General features: G+C 43.2%; 1 protein-coding gene across 14 annotated transcripts in view; it reads right to left on the bottom strand.

Moving 5' to 3' along the window:
• The window catches only part of ptprsa (protein tyrosine phosphatase receptor type Sa), a 237,333-nt gene that overhangs the window by 4,585 nt on the left and 214,023 nt on the right, over positions 1-18,725 (bottom strand). For all 14 annotated transcript variants that reach the window (XM_037114068.1, XM_037114065.1, XM_037114067.1 and 11 more), the window contains 8 exons: positions 16,826-16,945; positions 13,896-14,050; positions 12,795-13,080; positions 8,845-9,023; positions 8,388-8,514; positions 8,141-8,266; positions 3,426-3,580; positions 552-687 (listed from right to left, as the gene is read on the bottom strand). In XM_037114068.1, coding sequence (XP_036969963.1) covers positions 552-687; positions 3,426-3,580; positions 8,141-8,266; positions 8,388-8,514; positions 8,845-9,023; positions 12,795-13,080; positions 13,896-14,050; positions 16,826-16,945 — 1,284 coding nt within the window. The remainder of the gene's footprint in view (positions 1-551; positions 688-3,425; positions 3,581-8,140; positions 8,267-8,387; positions 8,515-8,844; positions 9,024-12,794; positions 13,081-13,895; positions 14,051-16,825; positions 16,946-18,725) is intronic.

Consider the following 18,725-nt stretch of genomic DNA (forward strand, 5'->3'; position numbering starts at 1 on the left):
GCTGCAGCTGGCAAGCTAATCAGCTAGCCCGTCAAAATAAACTCACAAAATGTCAAAAAAATAAACATTTTTACATTTATTTCCTGGCATTATGTGCTGCCCACTATATTAGAAACCTTCAAATTCTGGCCATATTCTACATGACACCTTTGAGTATTTCAGAGTGTGATAATGAGATAAATCAGTTAGAATTGAGACTGATCCAGCATGGGCATTGTAATTCACTCATTGGATATCAGGCTGACATCACTGATCCATGCACCGATCTGGATTCCATAGGCTGAATTATTCATGGTTCATTTTCTACTGCACTCTTTGAAATTCTCTTATTACTGCTGAAATACTCAGTTTGTTTTTCAAGTGTTAGACATTTAGACTAAGCCTATATAGAGGACATTTTAGTTACAGTCTTTTTTACATGTGTATAGCACTTAGCCTCCAGATTACATAAAACTAAAGCATAGCACAATTTAATATTTCCCCAAAATACAAGCACTGTTTGTTTTTGTATGTGTGTGTGTGTGTGTGTGTGTGTGTGTTAGACCTCTGACCTCAGTCTGGACCATAGCTGGCCTCTGTGTCCGGAGCATCTTCACTGTCTGGAAGATATCGACTACGCCTTCATAGCGCATCCGCTCCAGGACGATGCTGAGGGTGATGAAGACGCCGGTCCTGCCCACGCCAGCACTAGGGACAAATAATGACAAGTTGAATTAATAGGATGGTACGTACATGTCTTTTATACATACAGTCAGACTACTTATGTGTTCCTCTGTGGTGTGATGTCTTGTGAAATTCTCTAGTTCCTTAAAATGTAGGTACTTTATGTCTTTACCTTAGTCAAACGAAGACCTGCAAAGTAACTGCCATCTTTAAATCATTTTGATCCTTCATTCACTCTACAAATACATGCTGGGGAACTTTTCCTGTTTGCAGCTCTGACTGCCTGAAAGACCAATATAAAACATAAGGAACCCCAACGCAATGGTGATGACAGCAAGGAAGCGATCTGCGTGTGGGAACTCTGTGAATCCACTTTGATGTGCGTCCACATTCTTGCCGAACACAAAACGAGCCCTCAAGGACACACACACGCGAGTCACGCACACAAACAACTGAACAGTTTGTCTCATTAAGCCCCTCCCATGTGTGGAAAAAGTCTGCCTGCTGCTGCTCTCCAGAAATATAGTCTGAGTCTTAACTCCGATCCTGAAATACTTGAGAGCTGCCTCTCTAAGCAGCTTTGCTGTGAAATGACTTCCACTTCACCAATGGAACAATAATTGATATGACAACAGATTTATTTGGGCTTCTCCCAGCCCCCGATGCTATTTTGTTGAGTGAGGAGCGAAAGAAATGGCTGCTGGATGACACTTTTGGCATGTGTGTGTGTGCCTGCAATTGTGTGTCTGTTGTAGGACAAAGCTAGACCCAGGACAAAAGATAACATGTATAATTTGACAAGAAATCTAAATGATATCGAACACAGCCTTATTGAGCCTAATCATGTGGAGCACACAACCACCCACTGCCAACCCCCACGCCGCAGTATCTCTCAGCCCACCCAAAGCCTCTTCCTGGGAGTCGGTCACAGCTTGTCACATGGACTCTTAAACTCACTCCTCTCTCCTCTCTCCCTCCCTCTTTCCAGGAAGATCGACTCTCCAAATCTGAAGGCTTGCCGAGCCGCTGCAGACTGAGAGGATTTGGTGTCCCCATTCACAGGAAGTAATCAGGCAATTAATGACAAAAAGCATGTGGGTCTATTTGATAGTGACTGAGGAGGGGAGAGGAGGAGTGAAGAAGAAAAGAGGGCGGGAGAGGAAGAAAGGAGGGCTGGGAGAAAGGATGGAGGGTGAAAGAGAGAGAGAGAGAGAGAGAGAGAGAGAGAGAGAGAGAGGATTAAGAGAAAAGATAGAGAGATGACAGACGAGGAAGGCCGGTGACAGAAGACGATAGAGTAAGAGAAAAGGATGGCATAAGCTCTCCACTCGGAGATGAAAAGCCTGGAAGGGGAGGGAGGGAGGGAGAGGAGGATGATAGGGAGGAGCAGGAGGCAGTGACAGACAAAGACACCAACCCAAGCTTAATTTTTCTTTTTCTACATCGCTATTCATGAGAAACGTCTTTTACTAAATTAGATACAGTATCTTCTTTCTGACACCTACTCTTAAGAAACGTCTTGATAAAAACGACAAAATTAACACAAACCGTTAAAAAAAGGACTGCAGGTAAGTTAAGTGCCCGATGAAGAGCACGCATTTCAAAGACATTTGCGTTGTTCGCTGAGATGTGTTGAGAGTGCCACAGCCGTGAGACTCCTACAGTCCACTTTAATAGGCTGTGTGCCTTTTTCGTCCATTACTCCAGTCTCACAATTCCTCCTGCAATCACCGACACTTTTGCTTTAAGACGGCTCTCCCCGCTCTCTCCACTAACGGCCTCATAGAATGGAGGAATAACTCAGTCTTATTGGTGCTTCCCCGACACTTCTTACAACTCCCCGGGGCCCATTTGATGGCTGGTGACATCATTGCTTTTTAATACAGGGGAGGTGATGTTATGTTTGATGATGTCATGGCGCCTGAGAAAAAGTGACACCTCGTCTGTGCCAAGAGTAAAGCGTGTTTTGTGTGACAGCAAGGAAATTATTCAGTGTCTTAACACCTTTGTTTGTTAACACTATCACTTTCAGAGGAACACTTGTACCCTCAAGCCTTTCACTGAATGCCAATCAAACAATGAAAAAATGGATGGATCCCATACAGGTGAGTGTCTTTGTTAACGGATTCCTGCACACTGGTTTTCTTCTTTAACTGTCTAAAAACAAAACGGGCAAAGATTCCCCGCAACAAAAGATGCACCTCGTTTAGATCCCACTCAACGTCTCTGAGAATAATCTGCCGTTTTAGTGATGACCACTGCCAAATATCAGTTTCTGCCGGAGTCCACGGCATGTCAAGTTAATGATGAAGGTTACCTTGGAAGCTACACCCGAGGTGATGAAAAATGCATCACGGAGCTATCATAAAAACCAAAAAGAATGGCTGTATCATTTGATGTGCCTCCTCTTTGCAAATGCCAAGCCGCAATCTTATCAATTATGGAGGAGATGGGCCTGTGGAGGTGCAGAGGTAGTATAATGCGGTGGCAAAAAGGAGAGGGGGGGGGAATTGTATCTGATGATGCTGTTAAAGCTGCACCGCAGGAGGTGCCGTGCTGCAAAACAATAACCACCTTAAAGAGTGATTAAATCTTGACTTGATGCTTAAAGCGTTGTACAGTGTCTCTTTGAAGAACGGAGGGAGATGGAGGGAAAATGATGCAATTACACTGTTCTATTCAAGAAAACTGTTGATATTATGTATGACTTTCAAACAGCATCGCAGGTCTAGAAGATATGATGCAACTCTGAGACCTCTTACCTGCAGTGGACAGATATCGGTCCATCCTGTCCAAACTGCTCCTTGGTTTTATGCACCTGGCCAATGAAATCAATGAATCCCTCCCCGGACTTAGGCACGCCTTGCTCTGGCCAGTCAGTAAACTGGAATTGCCTTACTGTCCTGGACTGGCCATCCTGCGAATAAAAAGAAAAGAAAGTTAGGATAGAAGATAATCTTATGTAAAGACAGTGGGAAGGAAAAAAAAAACAGATCAGAGAGAGTCTTTGTTGATGTTTTTTAGAGGGGACTTCAGTGCAGAGTGAGGCATTATTACTGCCAGAGATTGGGGTTTAAATCCCACCCACCAAGCCCACACTTTTTGGATCTTTGCAAGAACAAACATGCAAATTAAGCAACACTGAAAACAAGATCTACAATGTGGTAGCATCCCACTAACTGTCTCTTTAAACACACACTTCTCACAACAAAGGCACAGCATGTCCTCTCCTCTCCAACTCCGCTCCTCTACCTCCAACCCAATCGTCTCTATTTTCTCCTCTGCTGAGTTTGTGTGTGTGTGTGTGTGTATGTGTGTGTGCGCGGGCAGCAGCGAGTAGGTCCTAGTTAAAGCTAATCAATAGTGTATCTGCCATGACAAGTGTCTTCTCCCAGACACCATGTTGAATAGGATAATCCTGCGATGCGATCGATGCAGCGGCCTGATGGATGAGTGGAGAGACGGAGGTAAGAAGCAAGAGCGGAGGACTGACGGAGCAGGAGGTGGGATTGGACGATGAGAATGAAAAAAACAAACAAAAAAAAATGACAAGACTGCTGTACAAAATGTCAGTCTTAACAATTTAATCTTGTATCGATTCTTATAGTCTTGTTTTTTTAAGTGGTGCTCCCAGTGCAGACGAATACATTTAAATGCATTTTTTTTATGATCAGCGAAGTGATCGGCTTCATTCTGAGACAGCGGGTCGTCAAGTCTGACAACGCACAGTCAACACCTGCGTGATGTGTCCTTGTGAGGAAAGTTCAACTTCAAATTTCTCAGGAAAGTGAGCAGAGTGGAGCATGCTTTGCATTCCGAGACGAGCTGTCTGCTCGATGCCACCGGCAATTAAGACAACCAGGTGTTCATTTCTCCAGTTGTTTCTCACTTTGTCACTTTCGACATGATGTGTCATTCTCACACATTCTAGTCCCATTTGTTCACGCTGGAGAAGCACAATTTGATAAAAAGTTGGCAAATAATTTGGGATCTATTTGTCTGTACTGTTATCCTGCTGTAAAATTAATAAGACTCTAAAATTAGGTTTACAGTCATTTTCTCTAAATTGTGTTTCAGAACCACAGTCATTTACAAGAATGGGAAATTACACTGAAAAAAATCACCTCTGAACGTGTAAAACAAAACTTTGTTGGGAAACAACAGGCTTCCTGCACATGTTGGAGTATCTGGACAATGATAAACTATTTATAATTGTACACATAGCCAGTGAATTGGGTTCAGACAGAAAGGTAACAGTCATTGTCTATGTAATGGCCAGAAGCAGCTATCCACTCTGCCTCTTGTCATGGTTGTATTTTTGGCTAGTTATTTCCTGTTTAATTTTGTGGTTATATCCTCTCCTGTCTTGTTGTCACTTTCTACTGCCTGCTCACCTGCGGTGCTGGTGTTCTGTTTCCCACCTGTGTTCCCCTCTTGGTCGATCTTCCCCCCCGCAACTGTCACACATCAGCCTCGTTAGCACTGCCCTGTTTCCAGTGTCTCACCACCTTCACCTCATCTCCTCGTTAGTTGAGTTTGTATTTAAGCCTGTGTTGTCCCCTCACAGTTTGTTAGTTCATCTGCTCTCGTTGTCGCGTCAGTCCTGTTGTAATCCTGCTTCCCGTACTCCTTTGCCTGTTTAACTGCCCTCCTGTGTTCCTGATTTGTTCCTTGTGGTTTCATAGTTTGCCCTCAGTTTTTGTATCACATTTGTAGTTTCCTTTGCCTGCGTTTTTGTCACCTGCCATTTCAATCTTTGCGCTTTTGGTAGTTTGGTTTTTGGACTTCAGCTTATTAAATCTCACTTTTTTGTTGAACTACCTGCCTGCCGGCGTGTCTTGCAGCTGAGACACCTCTAACGCTATGGCAGGTCATAAAAACACATGAGACATAAATGTGCTTGAAATGAAAGATTACAGCTGTTAGTTATAGAAATAGATGTACCACGTGAATGAAGGGGCTCTTTTATACTGAAGAATAAATCATACATCTGAGGATTACTGACACACTGCCCACACTACCATCTGTATAAAAATAGCTAGTAGTTAATTTTCCCTGCTTTCAAGGTATCATCCAGTATAGCAAGCACATACACAATGGACGTGTATGGAAATGAAAAATAGCACCATGTCAGGATGGTGTATGCAAAAGAACACTACAAAAAAACTTTATGTAGTCATTTCATTTGGCAGTGACCACGAAAGGCTTCAACGATGATTAAATGGCCTCGTAAAAACTAACAATGGAATTCCTAAAGAGGTTCCTTCTGCTGTTGCTCCGTGTCAAAAATGACAAACATCATATGAGCTAATAGTAAATGTGTTGATGTAAACCTCAGGCTCTATATTCATCATGGGTGTTGTCATGGCGGCTGCGCCACATTCTCATTCATTCATTTTGGTTTTTGCCGTAAGCTACCATCTCCCCTTCACTGCTAGCATGCTAAATGCAGACGGTGACTGAATGCTGAATGTACAACATGTGCAGCCATTGTGTGTCAGGATATACATAATCTGTCTTTTGAATCCTTGTGCTCTGAATGTCCTGTTGTCCCGTGTGCCAGTGTGCACCTGCCATCTTAGCTGTTGATGTGTTTTGGCATCAACGCTGCCAAGATGTATTCATGTACATTTATTGTACTTGAAAAATACAGTGATTGGGATTGTAATAAGTTAAGCTCCATGTAGCGACTCTCTTTGTGCCACATCTCGTGTCTCTCCCCCTGTTTTATGACGCATTGCATGTTTTCTTTCTTCTGTCGCCTTTGTTTTGCATCTCAAAAAACATTTTGCCTCAGCAGGGGGATTAAAAGTGAAAGAGGGGCAAAGACGACAACACAATAAACCAAGCGCGCCGAAGAAAGAGACGGGGGGGAGGGGAGAGGAAAATTTAACACACAACCTGAGGGCCCACGCGGCGTGTCAAATTGTGTGATTAAATACGTGACTGGCTCGCGAGATGTGAGCGTTGAGGCGTGGAGTCTCTGCTATTACTGTGCAAAGGCATGCGACGTACACACGCTGGTGCCCGTGCACCTACATATGCACACACATAAACATGCACACACATCTACATAATCTATGGCATGTGGGGTAAAGCCCATCTTACATACACCCTCACATGTATAAAGTATCAGTAATAACAAAAAACGGCAATCTACACAGACAGCTACACACCTCCTCTTCCACACCTCCACACCTTGTATCTGTACCATCAGCCTCTCTCTTGCTCTGTTACTCTGATGGTGAGCTTTTAATGTGTGTGTTAGCAGTGTTCACAAGGGGAGTTTCTATATGCTGTAAATACCTGTGTGTTGAAGTATGTGTTAAAAATCAAATAATATATAAAAATGGGTGTGTATTCGTGCTGAGAACAGCAAATTAGCATGGAGTATGTGGCTGAAAGTGAGCCTGCGTGCACATTTGTGTGTGTGTGTGTGTGTGAATTTGAGCCCATTCTGAAAGGCATTTTGCACACTGCACAGGGTTATGTATAAAGAAAAAAGTGTAAATGTGTATATGTGTGAGTGTGCTTGTGCGAATGTGGGGCCATGGCAAACCAGCTTAAACAGCATTTATGTCTGATTTGCACACTGTGGATAGTGTGTCCATTTGTGTATAACTGTGTGTGTGTGTGTGTGTGTATGTATGTGTTTGCAGAGATATACTGTAGTATATATATTTTTCTAATACCAACGGGACGACTGCTAACTAGCTGCCACAGCGGCGGGGAGATCATTGGATATGTCAGCCTGTTTTGGCAAAGAGAGGAAGCAGTTTTTTTTCTGCGCTACAGTTCAGTTGCTTCAAACTGTCTGACCTAATTGGACCAAAAAAAGAAATCCTGAGTTAAAAAGATAACTACTGTAGTGTTCAGGGCACGAAAAGTGACTGCGGTTGTGAAATCTTGTTAATATTTGAAAGAAGTTGATTACAACAATAATCCATCATGACATCTTGTTTTGTTTGGAAACCCTTCTAGCTACAAAGGAAATCTACTTGTGATGTTCCTGTGTTGATGTGACCCACTTTTCTTTCACCTGCTTCATCATCTGCATTCCCCACACTCCAGGGAAGAGAGGGTCACCAGTGAAATTGTGGAAATTACACCCTAGTTTTGGTGCTACATTTCAAACTGGTCTTTTGATTCTACTGAGAAATTGGTGTCTCTGCATAGTTTACAACTATCAATGAGCAATACACATGCATACAAAGGAGTATTTTGAAATGTTATATACTCAGTATAAAATAGAGAATCTATCAAGCACCCCTTGCTCTTTGAATCTGAATGGCTGATATAGAAGGTATAATATTTACTACTAATGTAGACTGCTTTGTCAAGTATCTAAAACATGAGTTACCCACCTAAATATATTGAATACATATTTTCATGCATAGCTCTACAACCTTTCTTGAACATATTCCTATAATTATTATGGTAAGAGGTGTTCATGTTGACACCCTCAGGTAAGTCTTACCCTGGCGTCTGTGACCTTGAACTCTCGGAGGATGTACTGAGGCATGTTGTACTCCGCCATGGGATCAACCACGAAGTACTGGTACCTGGCAGAGCGCTCCGCTGGCCAGTACTGGTGACACTTTTCCTGTTTAGGAAAAAAAGGATGGACAACCCCTTTTTACCTCATATAAAGACAAAAAAACCTTCCATCCATAAAGTTGAGTAAATAACATAAATGCTTGTGTCCAGCTGAGTTCATGTCCTACCCGTCCCATCTCTCTCAGTTTGGTCAACATGACTACAATAGTGGAGTTGTTCTCCCAGAGCATTCTCCAGAAGTCTTCTGTAGTCTCTGCCAAAGGACCTTGCGTTGCAATGTAGGCCTTCTGTTGCCTATTTTCAGAAAAAACATTATTAGAAATCATTTATGTTGGCCTGTAAAATTAATCAGCCATTTTAATATAACTGCTGCAAGAACACTTAAAGAGTTCTTGGTGATACTTAATACATTCTTGAACACAACTAAGTGATTTCACCCTGGGGAGTGTGAAGACAAAAAAAAAAAAACGTGTATTATTTTGCTGTTTGAATTAGGCATCTTCCTCTCTCTTTAAAATCACATCCTCATCTACAGTCCCTTCACTACACATATTAATCAGAGTTTAACCTCTCAGGGACGAACATTAACATATCATGTACAATCAAATTCACTGCTTGTCCTACCTGTATCCATCAATGAAGCTAGAATTGATGTAGTCGGATCCTTCTAGGCCTCTGATTGGCTGCAGGCAGACGCGCGTGGTCTCGTAGGGCATGATGTTGACCAGCCGATTCTTGAACTTGTTGCAGGGAAGGTTGGCGCTGATGAAGCGCGACGTGTGGGCTTTGGAGTTGGCCAAACGCTGGAGGAATGAAGGGAAGGAACACACAGAGAGAGAGAGGTGAAAAAATGCACAAGTGTGGAGTGAAAGGTATGGAGGAGGAAGAGGATGAGGAGAAAGTGTAGTGATAAGGCCAAGAGGGAATTAATTGGCAGAAGCAACAGCAGATACAGAAAGGAGAGAGGAGGCATGAAAAGAGAGAGGGGTAAGAAACACGGGAGCGGATGACAAAAGTAGGAGAAATGGGAAGAAAAGGATGGAGGGGAGGGGAGGGTAGGCCAGGTGCGAGACAGATCAAGAGAGGAGCATATCAGTGACAAAAAGTAATAAAGAACACCCAATCTAATCTGCTTTACCAGTGACGGGCAGCTTCAAAGGGGCATTGCTTATCAACAATATTTTTATCGGAAAGCAATTCCAATTCCAATTTATCCCCTTTTGCTACTTGTGGGGTCCTGCAGGGTCAGTTTCAGCTATGGAAAATATGCCATACACGCGCACTAACAAGCCTCTGGATCGAGTCTGTATGAAACAGAAAACTAGTCTAGAACTGGGTCACCAGTGCCTTTGATAATGGCAGCGTGGTATGTGTGCATAAAACATAAACTCACACAGGGATGTTCAGAAAGACAAACACACGCAGGCACAGACACACACTGCATGATGATCAAAATGAAAAGCTGTACTGCAACATCATCATCGTCATCGTCATAGGGACCTCGGTGGGAGTTTGTGGGTCAGGAAGTCCTGTGATCGCTTCCTCTTGGTGTCAGTGTCTCAACAAAGAATTTGTATGTGTGTGCTTGCTTGTGCGTGTTTGCCTGCAATTGGGAGACACTCCAATCAGATGGTTTAAGGCCCTTATCAGACCCAGTGAAGACACTAGCAGCATCGATGGAGGGAGGGGAGAGGGATGAGTTGCACCTGACCCCCTGCCCTCCAAAAAAAGGGCGGAAGCGGACATTTATGTCCTGGAATCCTTTTCTGTCAATGTGTTTCCCTTTGAATTGAAGTGTGAACATCAACATCTTCTCCTATCAGTCTTTCTCTCTAATTCCTATATAGCACCAGTAGCTCCGTGTCGGCGGCCACTTGGACTTCATCCAGCCCTTCTCCTCCTGCTCCTCCGCCTCCTCCTCCTCCTCCCTTCCCTTAATCCCTCGCTACTGTCCTCCCTTTGATCTATGTTACACAAAGGCACCTGGAAAGGCTTGAGGTGGCCTGGCAGCGCTAAAGAGGCCCCTAAGATAGACTGCTGAACATCGCAGAGGGTGCAGGGAACGGGGCCAGATCTGGCAACCTGTCACCCAACAGGTCAGAGAGGCACCTACGGTACCTCTGGTCACGGTTACCACCTCCCATTTATATTTTCACTTGGAAGGTAAGCACATTTAGCATATTTCTGCGCAGCGGGAATAATGATATTTGGTGTTGTATGTCAGAACATGGGGCTTACAAAATTGTGATTATCCTAATCCTTACCTGCCATTACAAAACAATACACTATGTATGTTTGATTGTATACATCATCAAGCAACTGCCCCAGTAAACTGTATTGCCGGTTGCCTCTTATGTGGCTTCAATGCCGAACAATGCCTTGAGAAGTTCCTGTAATCTGTCAGCATCATTTTCATTGAAAACCGCAGATCATTTCTCTCCTTGTTTGCATTCGGATCCCAATTAAAACTCATGCTGCTGAATTCCAAATCAGTCCTTCGCTGTTTAATTTCACATGGATCCCAGTAGCCCAGTAGCTCTTTTTTTTTTCCCTGTGAATGTTGTGATTTCTGTGCTGGATGTTGCCGAAATACTTCCCTTGCACGCCCTGTAATGTGCATAAATCTTTCCCTGATCGTGCTCAGTATTCATGCGCATATGCTAGACAAAAACTGTCCTGACAACTTCACGACGAGTCCCCCTCCTCGGTTCACTCTCCCGGCTCAAATCCCCATGAATCCCACCAGTCACAACTTAACTCGGCACGACACCGTTTCCCACCTGAGAATGACAATACCCTCCCACCCGTCCCCGTAGTGCGGCATTCTGTCGGATCACTTCCTTAGTGCCAAGTTAGCATACAGTCCTCCCTTTGTTCATTAGCCAAACGTTCCTCCCTCCACTTGCCCTGCCATCCACCTCCATTTGTCATCATCAAGTATTAATTACTTAGCTCCCCCACCCGTCTTCACGCACACACCTCTCTTCTCTATCCTGACTGTATTGTGGACGTTATTAATCCCCGTTTGACTCCTGACGCCAGCTCAGCATTATCCCTGTTACAGATGGCAATGGAGATTCCATCACCGTCGTGCACCAGTGAGTTAAAAAAAAAAGGGTCGAAATACACCAGCACTATTATTGTTTCTTGGCAGGGGGGCTGTGTTGGTGAATGGCGACGGGAAGATGATAGATGAATTGAAAGTGAGCGTGCAATTCAAGGTCAGCAGATACTCCCTGGAGCCGAAGCTGAGTTGAGTTTATAAGTTGATGATTGTAAAGATCTTTAATCCAGATCTCTGTAAACACTGCGCCTGGCTGTCCAGCCTCACATACTAGCTTTGTCATGAATTTCTCAAAGAAAGCATACCTTCTTTCAGCTCCCACCTCAACTCAAATCCATGCTGCTTTCAGCCAAAATCCTTCATCTTGTGCAGACTAGATTAAACCCAATTTCTTTGCTTAAGCATATTATTCCAAATCCTCCAAAATGAACACTGTGGCCACACAGTGAAGGGCTCCATATTCCCATTTGGTAGCTTTTGCAACAAATACAATAATAATTCAAATACTGTGTATCTAAGTGATTAAGTTATTGAAGCGAGGCTCAAGTACGTAAAGGAGATTTGCTTTGTAGTCCATATAAGATCCTATTACGTGGACAGCAGGTACAGTATGAGCTGACAAATAGCTGAAATGTAAATAAGACTGCTATAATCTATATTCCTTACCTGGGGCTGAAAGGTATTACATGTTCAAGAGAAGCGTCTTTATCTCGAACAGTTAACTCTTTAAGCTTACAGTGTCATATGCTTTGTTGAACTTATTTCCATTGTGTCTCTAAGAGCAACAAGCTGAAATAAAACCCCACGAACTGCCTCTAGTCTAACTCAAGGATTTGCAGTAAACTGCATCTTCACTCGACTGAGATGTTACTCTCCAAGTTCCCCCAATCAGCTTCTGTAATCATCCATTTTATGGCTTCCCATTTAGTTTCAGTTTCTTGCCAGAAACACAGCTGTTTTTCTAAAATCATTAGTCTTTAAGTAACCAAATGCAAAGCAATGTATGATCGCAACAATTAAGCAACAACACACTGCAAATAATGAAGAAGAGCAAAAACTTATAAAAGGCAAAGAAAAAGGATTTGCATCCAAAATAACTTCCTGGAAGAGAAATGTGGCAGCCAGCCTCATTTAAAAGGCTTACAGATGCTTAAGACGAGGTGACAGAACTCATATTACTTACGTTTTTTTTGTCTGCATTATTTAGTTACCATTAAGTCCAAAGAGAAAAAAAGTTAGTGCAGACACTGATCTAACATTTTTGTGTTGTTTGAACTGGCTTGGCTTCATATCAACTCAATCTGCCAAGTGTGTTTCGATTTTGATAGGCGCCTGTATTTGTCAAATCTCAAAATGGGGTCACCTGCGAAAAACTGTAGGCAGTCTACTCTTGTTAATCTAGTGAATCTAAAACACGTCATCATACACATCATGGTTTATCAGTGGAGAGAAGAAAGAGACTGAGCTTAAATGCTGCTCTGTTCAGTGGTGACAATGCATAGCGTTCTACCTTGAACTCTAGCTCCATGCCAGTGACGTGCTCGCCACTCTCCACCTGGGCCAGCTTCTGGATGTAGGAATAGAGGCTTCGGGCAGCCACCTCAGTGTTGCCGCAGGCCACCGCCTCCAGCAGCGCATCATGAATGAAGCTGTACTGGTCCTCCGTCTGCACCATGTAGTTCCGCTGTGAGCGCATCAGCGTCACGTGGCCGTAAATGTCCACCGTCTTCTCATGCTTGATGCGCTCAAGCATGGCGTCGATGACGATGAAGCAACCTGTCCGGCCGACACCCGCACTGAGGAAAGAGAGGGAAGAGGAGGTTTAAGAGGTTTGTTCAATAGAAATTCATTTCCCCCTCGCTCTTATTTTCTCAGGGTGCCGTCGCTTTGAATATTTATTCTTTAGTACTAAGTGCTTGACACATTTGGAGGAATTTAGCTGTAATTTGTGGTAAATATTAATTCATGAGGCGATTATGTTGTTCAGTAATGCTTATGGATTTGTTAGCGTTACATTTTAAATAATTTAGTAGGAAAGGAAAACAGAGAGAGGCTGTGGAGGGAGCACAGAAGCAACTAAAAATGACAGATAGACTAACAACAGGACAGTGATGGATACTGAGCGAAGCAGGCTGTCAAATTTCAGTTTTATTGTGTAGCGCTTTGGACTCGCCGAAGTTGTCTTATCTTGACAAAGAGGAAGGTTTCAATTTGAATAAGCCATTTGAGAAATATCGCTTGTAAAAGGAGGAAAGGCTAAGGAGCAAAAAAAAAAAAAAAAGTGAGAAGCAAGAAAGATGGGAAGGGATTACTGTGAGGCTTTTCACAGGGAGGGAAAAAAAAGAGACAGAGGTGGAGATAATAAAAGCTCAGATAAAAGAGATGCCTTTAAAAGAAAGATGATGTGACCAATGAAGAAAAGAAAAGATGGGAGGTCTGGTAAGAAAGAGAGCGTGTTTTTGTATAATGTGTGTTATGTAATGTATAATAGCAGTTACTAAAGGGGGCTCTCTGCCAATCTGTACCTCTTCCATGTGTTCGTTTTTGCTCCTTAAACAAAACAGTCATGGCAATATTTCAGAAACACTAACTGCAAAACATTGCAACTGACCTGCAGTGGGCAATGATGGGTCCGGCATCAGGCGGGTTGCAGGTCTTCACCCTACGGAGGAAGGCCAGGAAGGGGGTGGGGTACTCTGGCACGCCGTGGTCAGGCCACGCCGTGAACTGGAACTGACGAACTTCCCGCTTCTCACTAGAGCCATTCTGGAAACAACGGTAAGAGGTCGGTTGGAGTCGGTTTACTGCACCCCAGCTCAGAACATGTTTAAACCATCAGCTTGACTTGGCCCGAACTTTCAGGACTGTAGAGTACAAACACCACCAAAGATCCCTCACCACGGATTACAATCTGTGGCAATAAACATTCTGGTGTGTACGCCTTGGTTTTGCAACCGATGCACGTGGCCACACACAAGTTTGGCAGGGTTGTGTTTGCGTATTTCTCAACATTTTGACTGAATCTAATGTTTGGATTATTCATATTGGCTGAAATCTCACCACTGCTTTTTTGCTCTCTGAAGAAAACAGTACTAGCTGAATACAGCTACCTTTAAGGGGGCAACTTGTAAGAATTAGGCACTTGTCAAAAGTCAGTCCAACTAAGTAGAAGGCAGCATGTCGCCTGGAGACAGTGGAAAGAAAAACCTAGACGTATTTGGTGGGTTTTGTTTTGTTTTGCAATGAGTTAATGTGGCATTTAAGCCTATATTAGTTTGATAAAAGGGAGAAGCCTTAATTCAGACAGAGAATGGTATTGTATTGTATATGGTAATGTATTTTTCTGATTAATAGGAAAATATCTGACTCTTTTTGAGTTAATATAATACACAAAAAGCTGACAGATCTTAGAATTTAGAGAACTCACTGCTACATCTGCTAGCTACAACTACAGCAGCTATGCTATCAGACTTTTGCAAGTCAAGGTGGTACTACAGTACCTGACGGGCTGAGGCTAGTTAGTTAGCATGCTAACTTCAGTAGACATCTCCACAACACAGTTCTCAACATAACTTCAAAACTGTTACTTCTTCATATTCTTCTTATTGAATGTTTTAAATTACAATTCTGGTCGTATCTCACACATTGCACCTCTAAAGGAAGTGTTTCAACCTCAAAATAGATTTTTGGCTCATTATCTCTTAACAGAGTGTAAAATGTCTTCAGGGAAACACTTTCATACGAGCTCATCAGAATATAACAAGTACGATCATATCTATCTCTGAACTGTACAGGTATTATGTATTCATGCTGTCGCTCAGAACGTCCACAGACACATGCAACAGACACGCATGTTACGCCTGCATCTGTCAGCACGAGGCCTCAAACTCAATCCTCGCTGCATCAAAGATACACGCTGGGATCCACAGGAAGATTTTTGAGAAGCATAAGAAGAGAGAGAGAGAGAGAGAGAGAGAGAGAGAGAGAGAGAGAGAGAGAGAGAGAGGGAGAGAGAGAGAAATCGCCCTTACATCTTTCTGTCCTCCTCTCCTCTCTCTCCTCTCAGAAGATCCTCTAATGGAGGTACTGTTTGCATTTCAATGCAGTGTTTCTGCTTCCCTGACAGAGGGATTTCTTTCCTTGCTGAATAAATGAATAAATGAGTGTGGTAATTAAAAGCAAACTGACCTAAATCTTACTCTCTTTTCTTTCTGGTCATTCCCTGTTTCTGCAGATGAGGCAGGCTGCATAGATGTGATTGGTGCTTGGCTGCTGGTTTTCTTTAAATTTCTTCTTCTTCTTTTTTTAAATCAGAAGACACAATTCTGCCTCACTGCAGGACCCGCACACACACACACAGATAGATAGCACTGTGGCTGCTTTGTAGATCCACTCTGTGTGCATATTTGTGTGCCTACTGCCAGCGTCTGCAACCTTATACTTCACACACATCCCACAAAATATTTTTTTTTCTCAGAGATATGAAGTCAAAACAGCTCAGTGAGAAATCAGAGCAATGGCTCCAGTTATAAGGGGGAGGGAAAGGATAGATAGAAAAAGAGTCACATTTGGAGGTTTGATGGAGGCCGAGAGCGGCAGAATGTAAATGGCCTTGAATGTCAACCAGGAAGCTCTAAAGCACCGTGGCTGCTGATATCATGCTATCTTTACCATCGCCGGTTTGCTCTGGCGCTCATTGTTCAGCTGCCGTGACTCAAGCGTTGCGCTATCTGGTTAAAAGGGAAAATTCTGGAAATGTCAAGTCTGTCTAATAGCAGGTTTTCCACTAAAATTCGTTTCTTCTCACAAGTGGTTGCATGACAGCGAGGTGTGCGAGACTGTGAGAGTCTGTGCTGTGTATCTGTGTGTCTCATGCGTGTGTGTCAAGGTATGTACAGTAAATACACACATTTTGTGCATGTGTTCGAGTGCTTCAACCACATGCTTGTGTCTAAGCAGCTTGCATGTGTAAATGCTTCACCTTAAGAATCTTGTCATTTGTCTGGAGACTGTGTATCTGCCGGTGTGCTTCAGTGCTTAGATGCGTGTGTCTGTGTGTGCACACAGAAGCATGAGAGCAGTCTGCCAATTATGTATATTGGGTTTCTCTACTGCTCACTTTACCTAAGTGCTCCAATTTGGCAGATGCACATAAACAGATGATCTACTGAGGAGAGAGAGAGCTGAACAAGGTAAAACGGGAGGCCTAGAAGGACACTGAGGACGAAGGATTCTCTACGTATGTATATACCATAGTGAAGGCAATACAGCGCACAATCAATGCCATCACTTCTGTTGTCTATGTAGATTTTGTGGCTGTATGTTTACTGGACAGACATTACACAAGGATAATGTTAGTCATTATTATCCAACAATAATAAATTTAATAGGTGGATTTAATTTGCAAAGGGAAGATGTAACAGCTTTGGTGGTTGAGTGTGTGTGTGTGTGTGTGTGTGTGTGTGTGTGTGTGTGTGTGTGTATGTGTGTGTGCCAGACAGAGAGATAAAGAGAGAGAGAGAGGGAGTTAAATCCTCCTACCTTGTGCAAGGAGAAAGTGCGCACACAGAAAGTGGCCAATTCTATGGTGTCCAACAGGGTCACTTGGGTCATGCCATAGGTTTCTGTGCCACGACTGGGCCAGTACTGGTCACACTTAATCTGCAGAGAGACACACACACACAGAGGTATCAGTTGCAGTATCTATTTCACAGCCTGTTAAGCGGCATCTCCATTGATGAAGAGGATCATGAACATAAATGGAGGAGTGAAGAGGAATTCAAATCATGCCGGTTCACACACCCACTCACAGAGCGAGCGCTCCTGTGGATCAAAACACCAGGCGGAGTTGACAGAAACACCATGGTGGCTCCTCTCGCATTTGAGGAGCACAATTATGCAGATTGGACAGCTGTGATCAGACACAGGAAGTCCATTCTTTTTGCTCAAATTCACCAACCTGACACAAATCCTGCCTGCATCCTCCCCTAAATCTTATTCTAGGCAAGAGAATAAGGAAATTAATCTCAATATGGATGCAGTAAATGTTGTATAAAGTTTTATCATAGAGATCTTCACATATAATTATTTTGAAAGAGTGTAGGGATACTTAAAAATAGATCTTGGATGGATATCTCATTTTGACTCAAAGTTGTTTTGTCCAGTATATCTGAATACACAATTCCTGCTTCCCCTCGGCCCTCCCCTGTCAACCCACTTAATAAAGATTCATTCAATATGGGGTGTGATGCGCCGGTGGACACCAGATGAGATGTGACAGCTAGTGAGGGTGATGCGCCGCTCCTCAGCTTTCTCTCCCATTTCCTGCTCGGGCTGACACTCAAGTTCTATCACCGCTAATCTTGATCACGTTTGACAGGAGTGGAACGCGCATGTCAGTATGGAGGATAGGTAAACAACTGAAAAGGGATAGAGGGAGGGAAAATGAGGGGAGACACCTGGGGTGAGTGAGCCTGATGTTGACACCGGTTTGAGTTGACGGGATGAAAGATCGCAGTTGGCTTTTTGACATTTAGATAAGTCCACTCCTCGATAGCAAAGAAAGTTTGTAGGGTACGCTCATGCCGTTTGGTTTGATTCTGTCGTTCTTTTTTGTGCTTACCTGCATTTTCAGCCTATTGTTTAAAAAAAAAAAGGGTCACATGACAGGCACTTTGTATATTTAACAACTCGCTGTCACTATATGCAAACAGAACTGGTACCCAACTGTCACAAACACTTAAGAGACTTTCTCGACAGAGTCAGCGTGCCTTTTCTGCTGATTCTCTATCATTAATGTCTATATCGACGCAGTTTGTGGTTATTAAGTGCTGCTTTGAAACCATCACAGTTATATTATTATAGTTAGTTGTCTGACAAAAAAAGTGTGAACACCACAAGTCAATCAAGCTTTTGAAAATGCGCCCTTTTATTTCAAGGAGGCTGAGCTCCTGACAAAGGATATGCCTGTGGCCTCTTCACATGGACATAAATGTATAAGATGAAAAAGAAAACAAAAACCAACCATACTTGACTAGTGTGATCACACCCTGACATTTCCTTCCTTCCTTCTGTAACCAAGCCGCTGTGCTCTCCAGACATTTCTTCCTCTAACTTTCACTACCAGCAGATGGTTGTAGGAGGCAGTGGTCACAAGCGTAGCAAAGAAACTCCAAGCACTCCGTTGCTTACAATTTAATTTTAGCTTCCTGCACTGTGAGCTCTGGGTGCTAAAACTTGCTAAGCTCTCAGCACAGTAGGGAACATGCAACAGCTTGTCGATTCCTCTGCAAATAAGGAGAGAAAACAGAGCCAAGTCTGTGAAGATACTCCCGGTAGACACTCAGCCTTACTTATCAGATGTGCACAGGTAGGCCGTCTTTGAATCCAAACTACACTTCTTTGAAAAGCACACCATCTCAGGAACATCAAATCTGATTAC

This window comes from Acanthopagrus latus, chromosome 11, assembly GCF_904848185.1.
Source record: "Acanthopagrus latus isolate v.2019 chromosome 11, fAcaLat1.1, whole genome shotgun sequence".
In the NCBI taxonomy this organism is placed as follows: Eukaryota; Metazoa; Chordata; class Actinopteri; order Spariformes; family Sparidae; genus Acanthopagrus; species Acanthopagrus latus.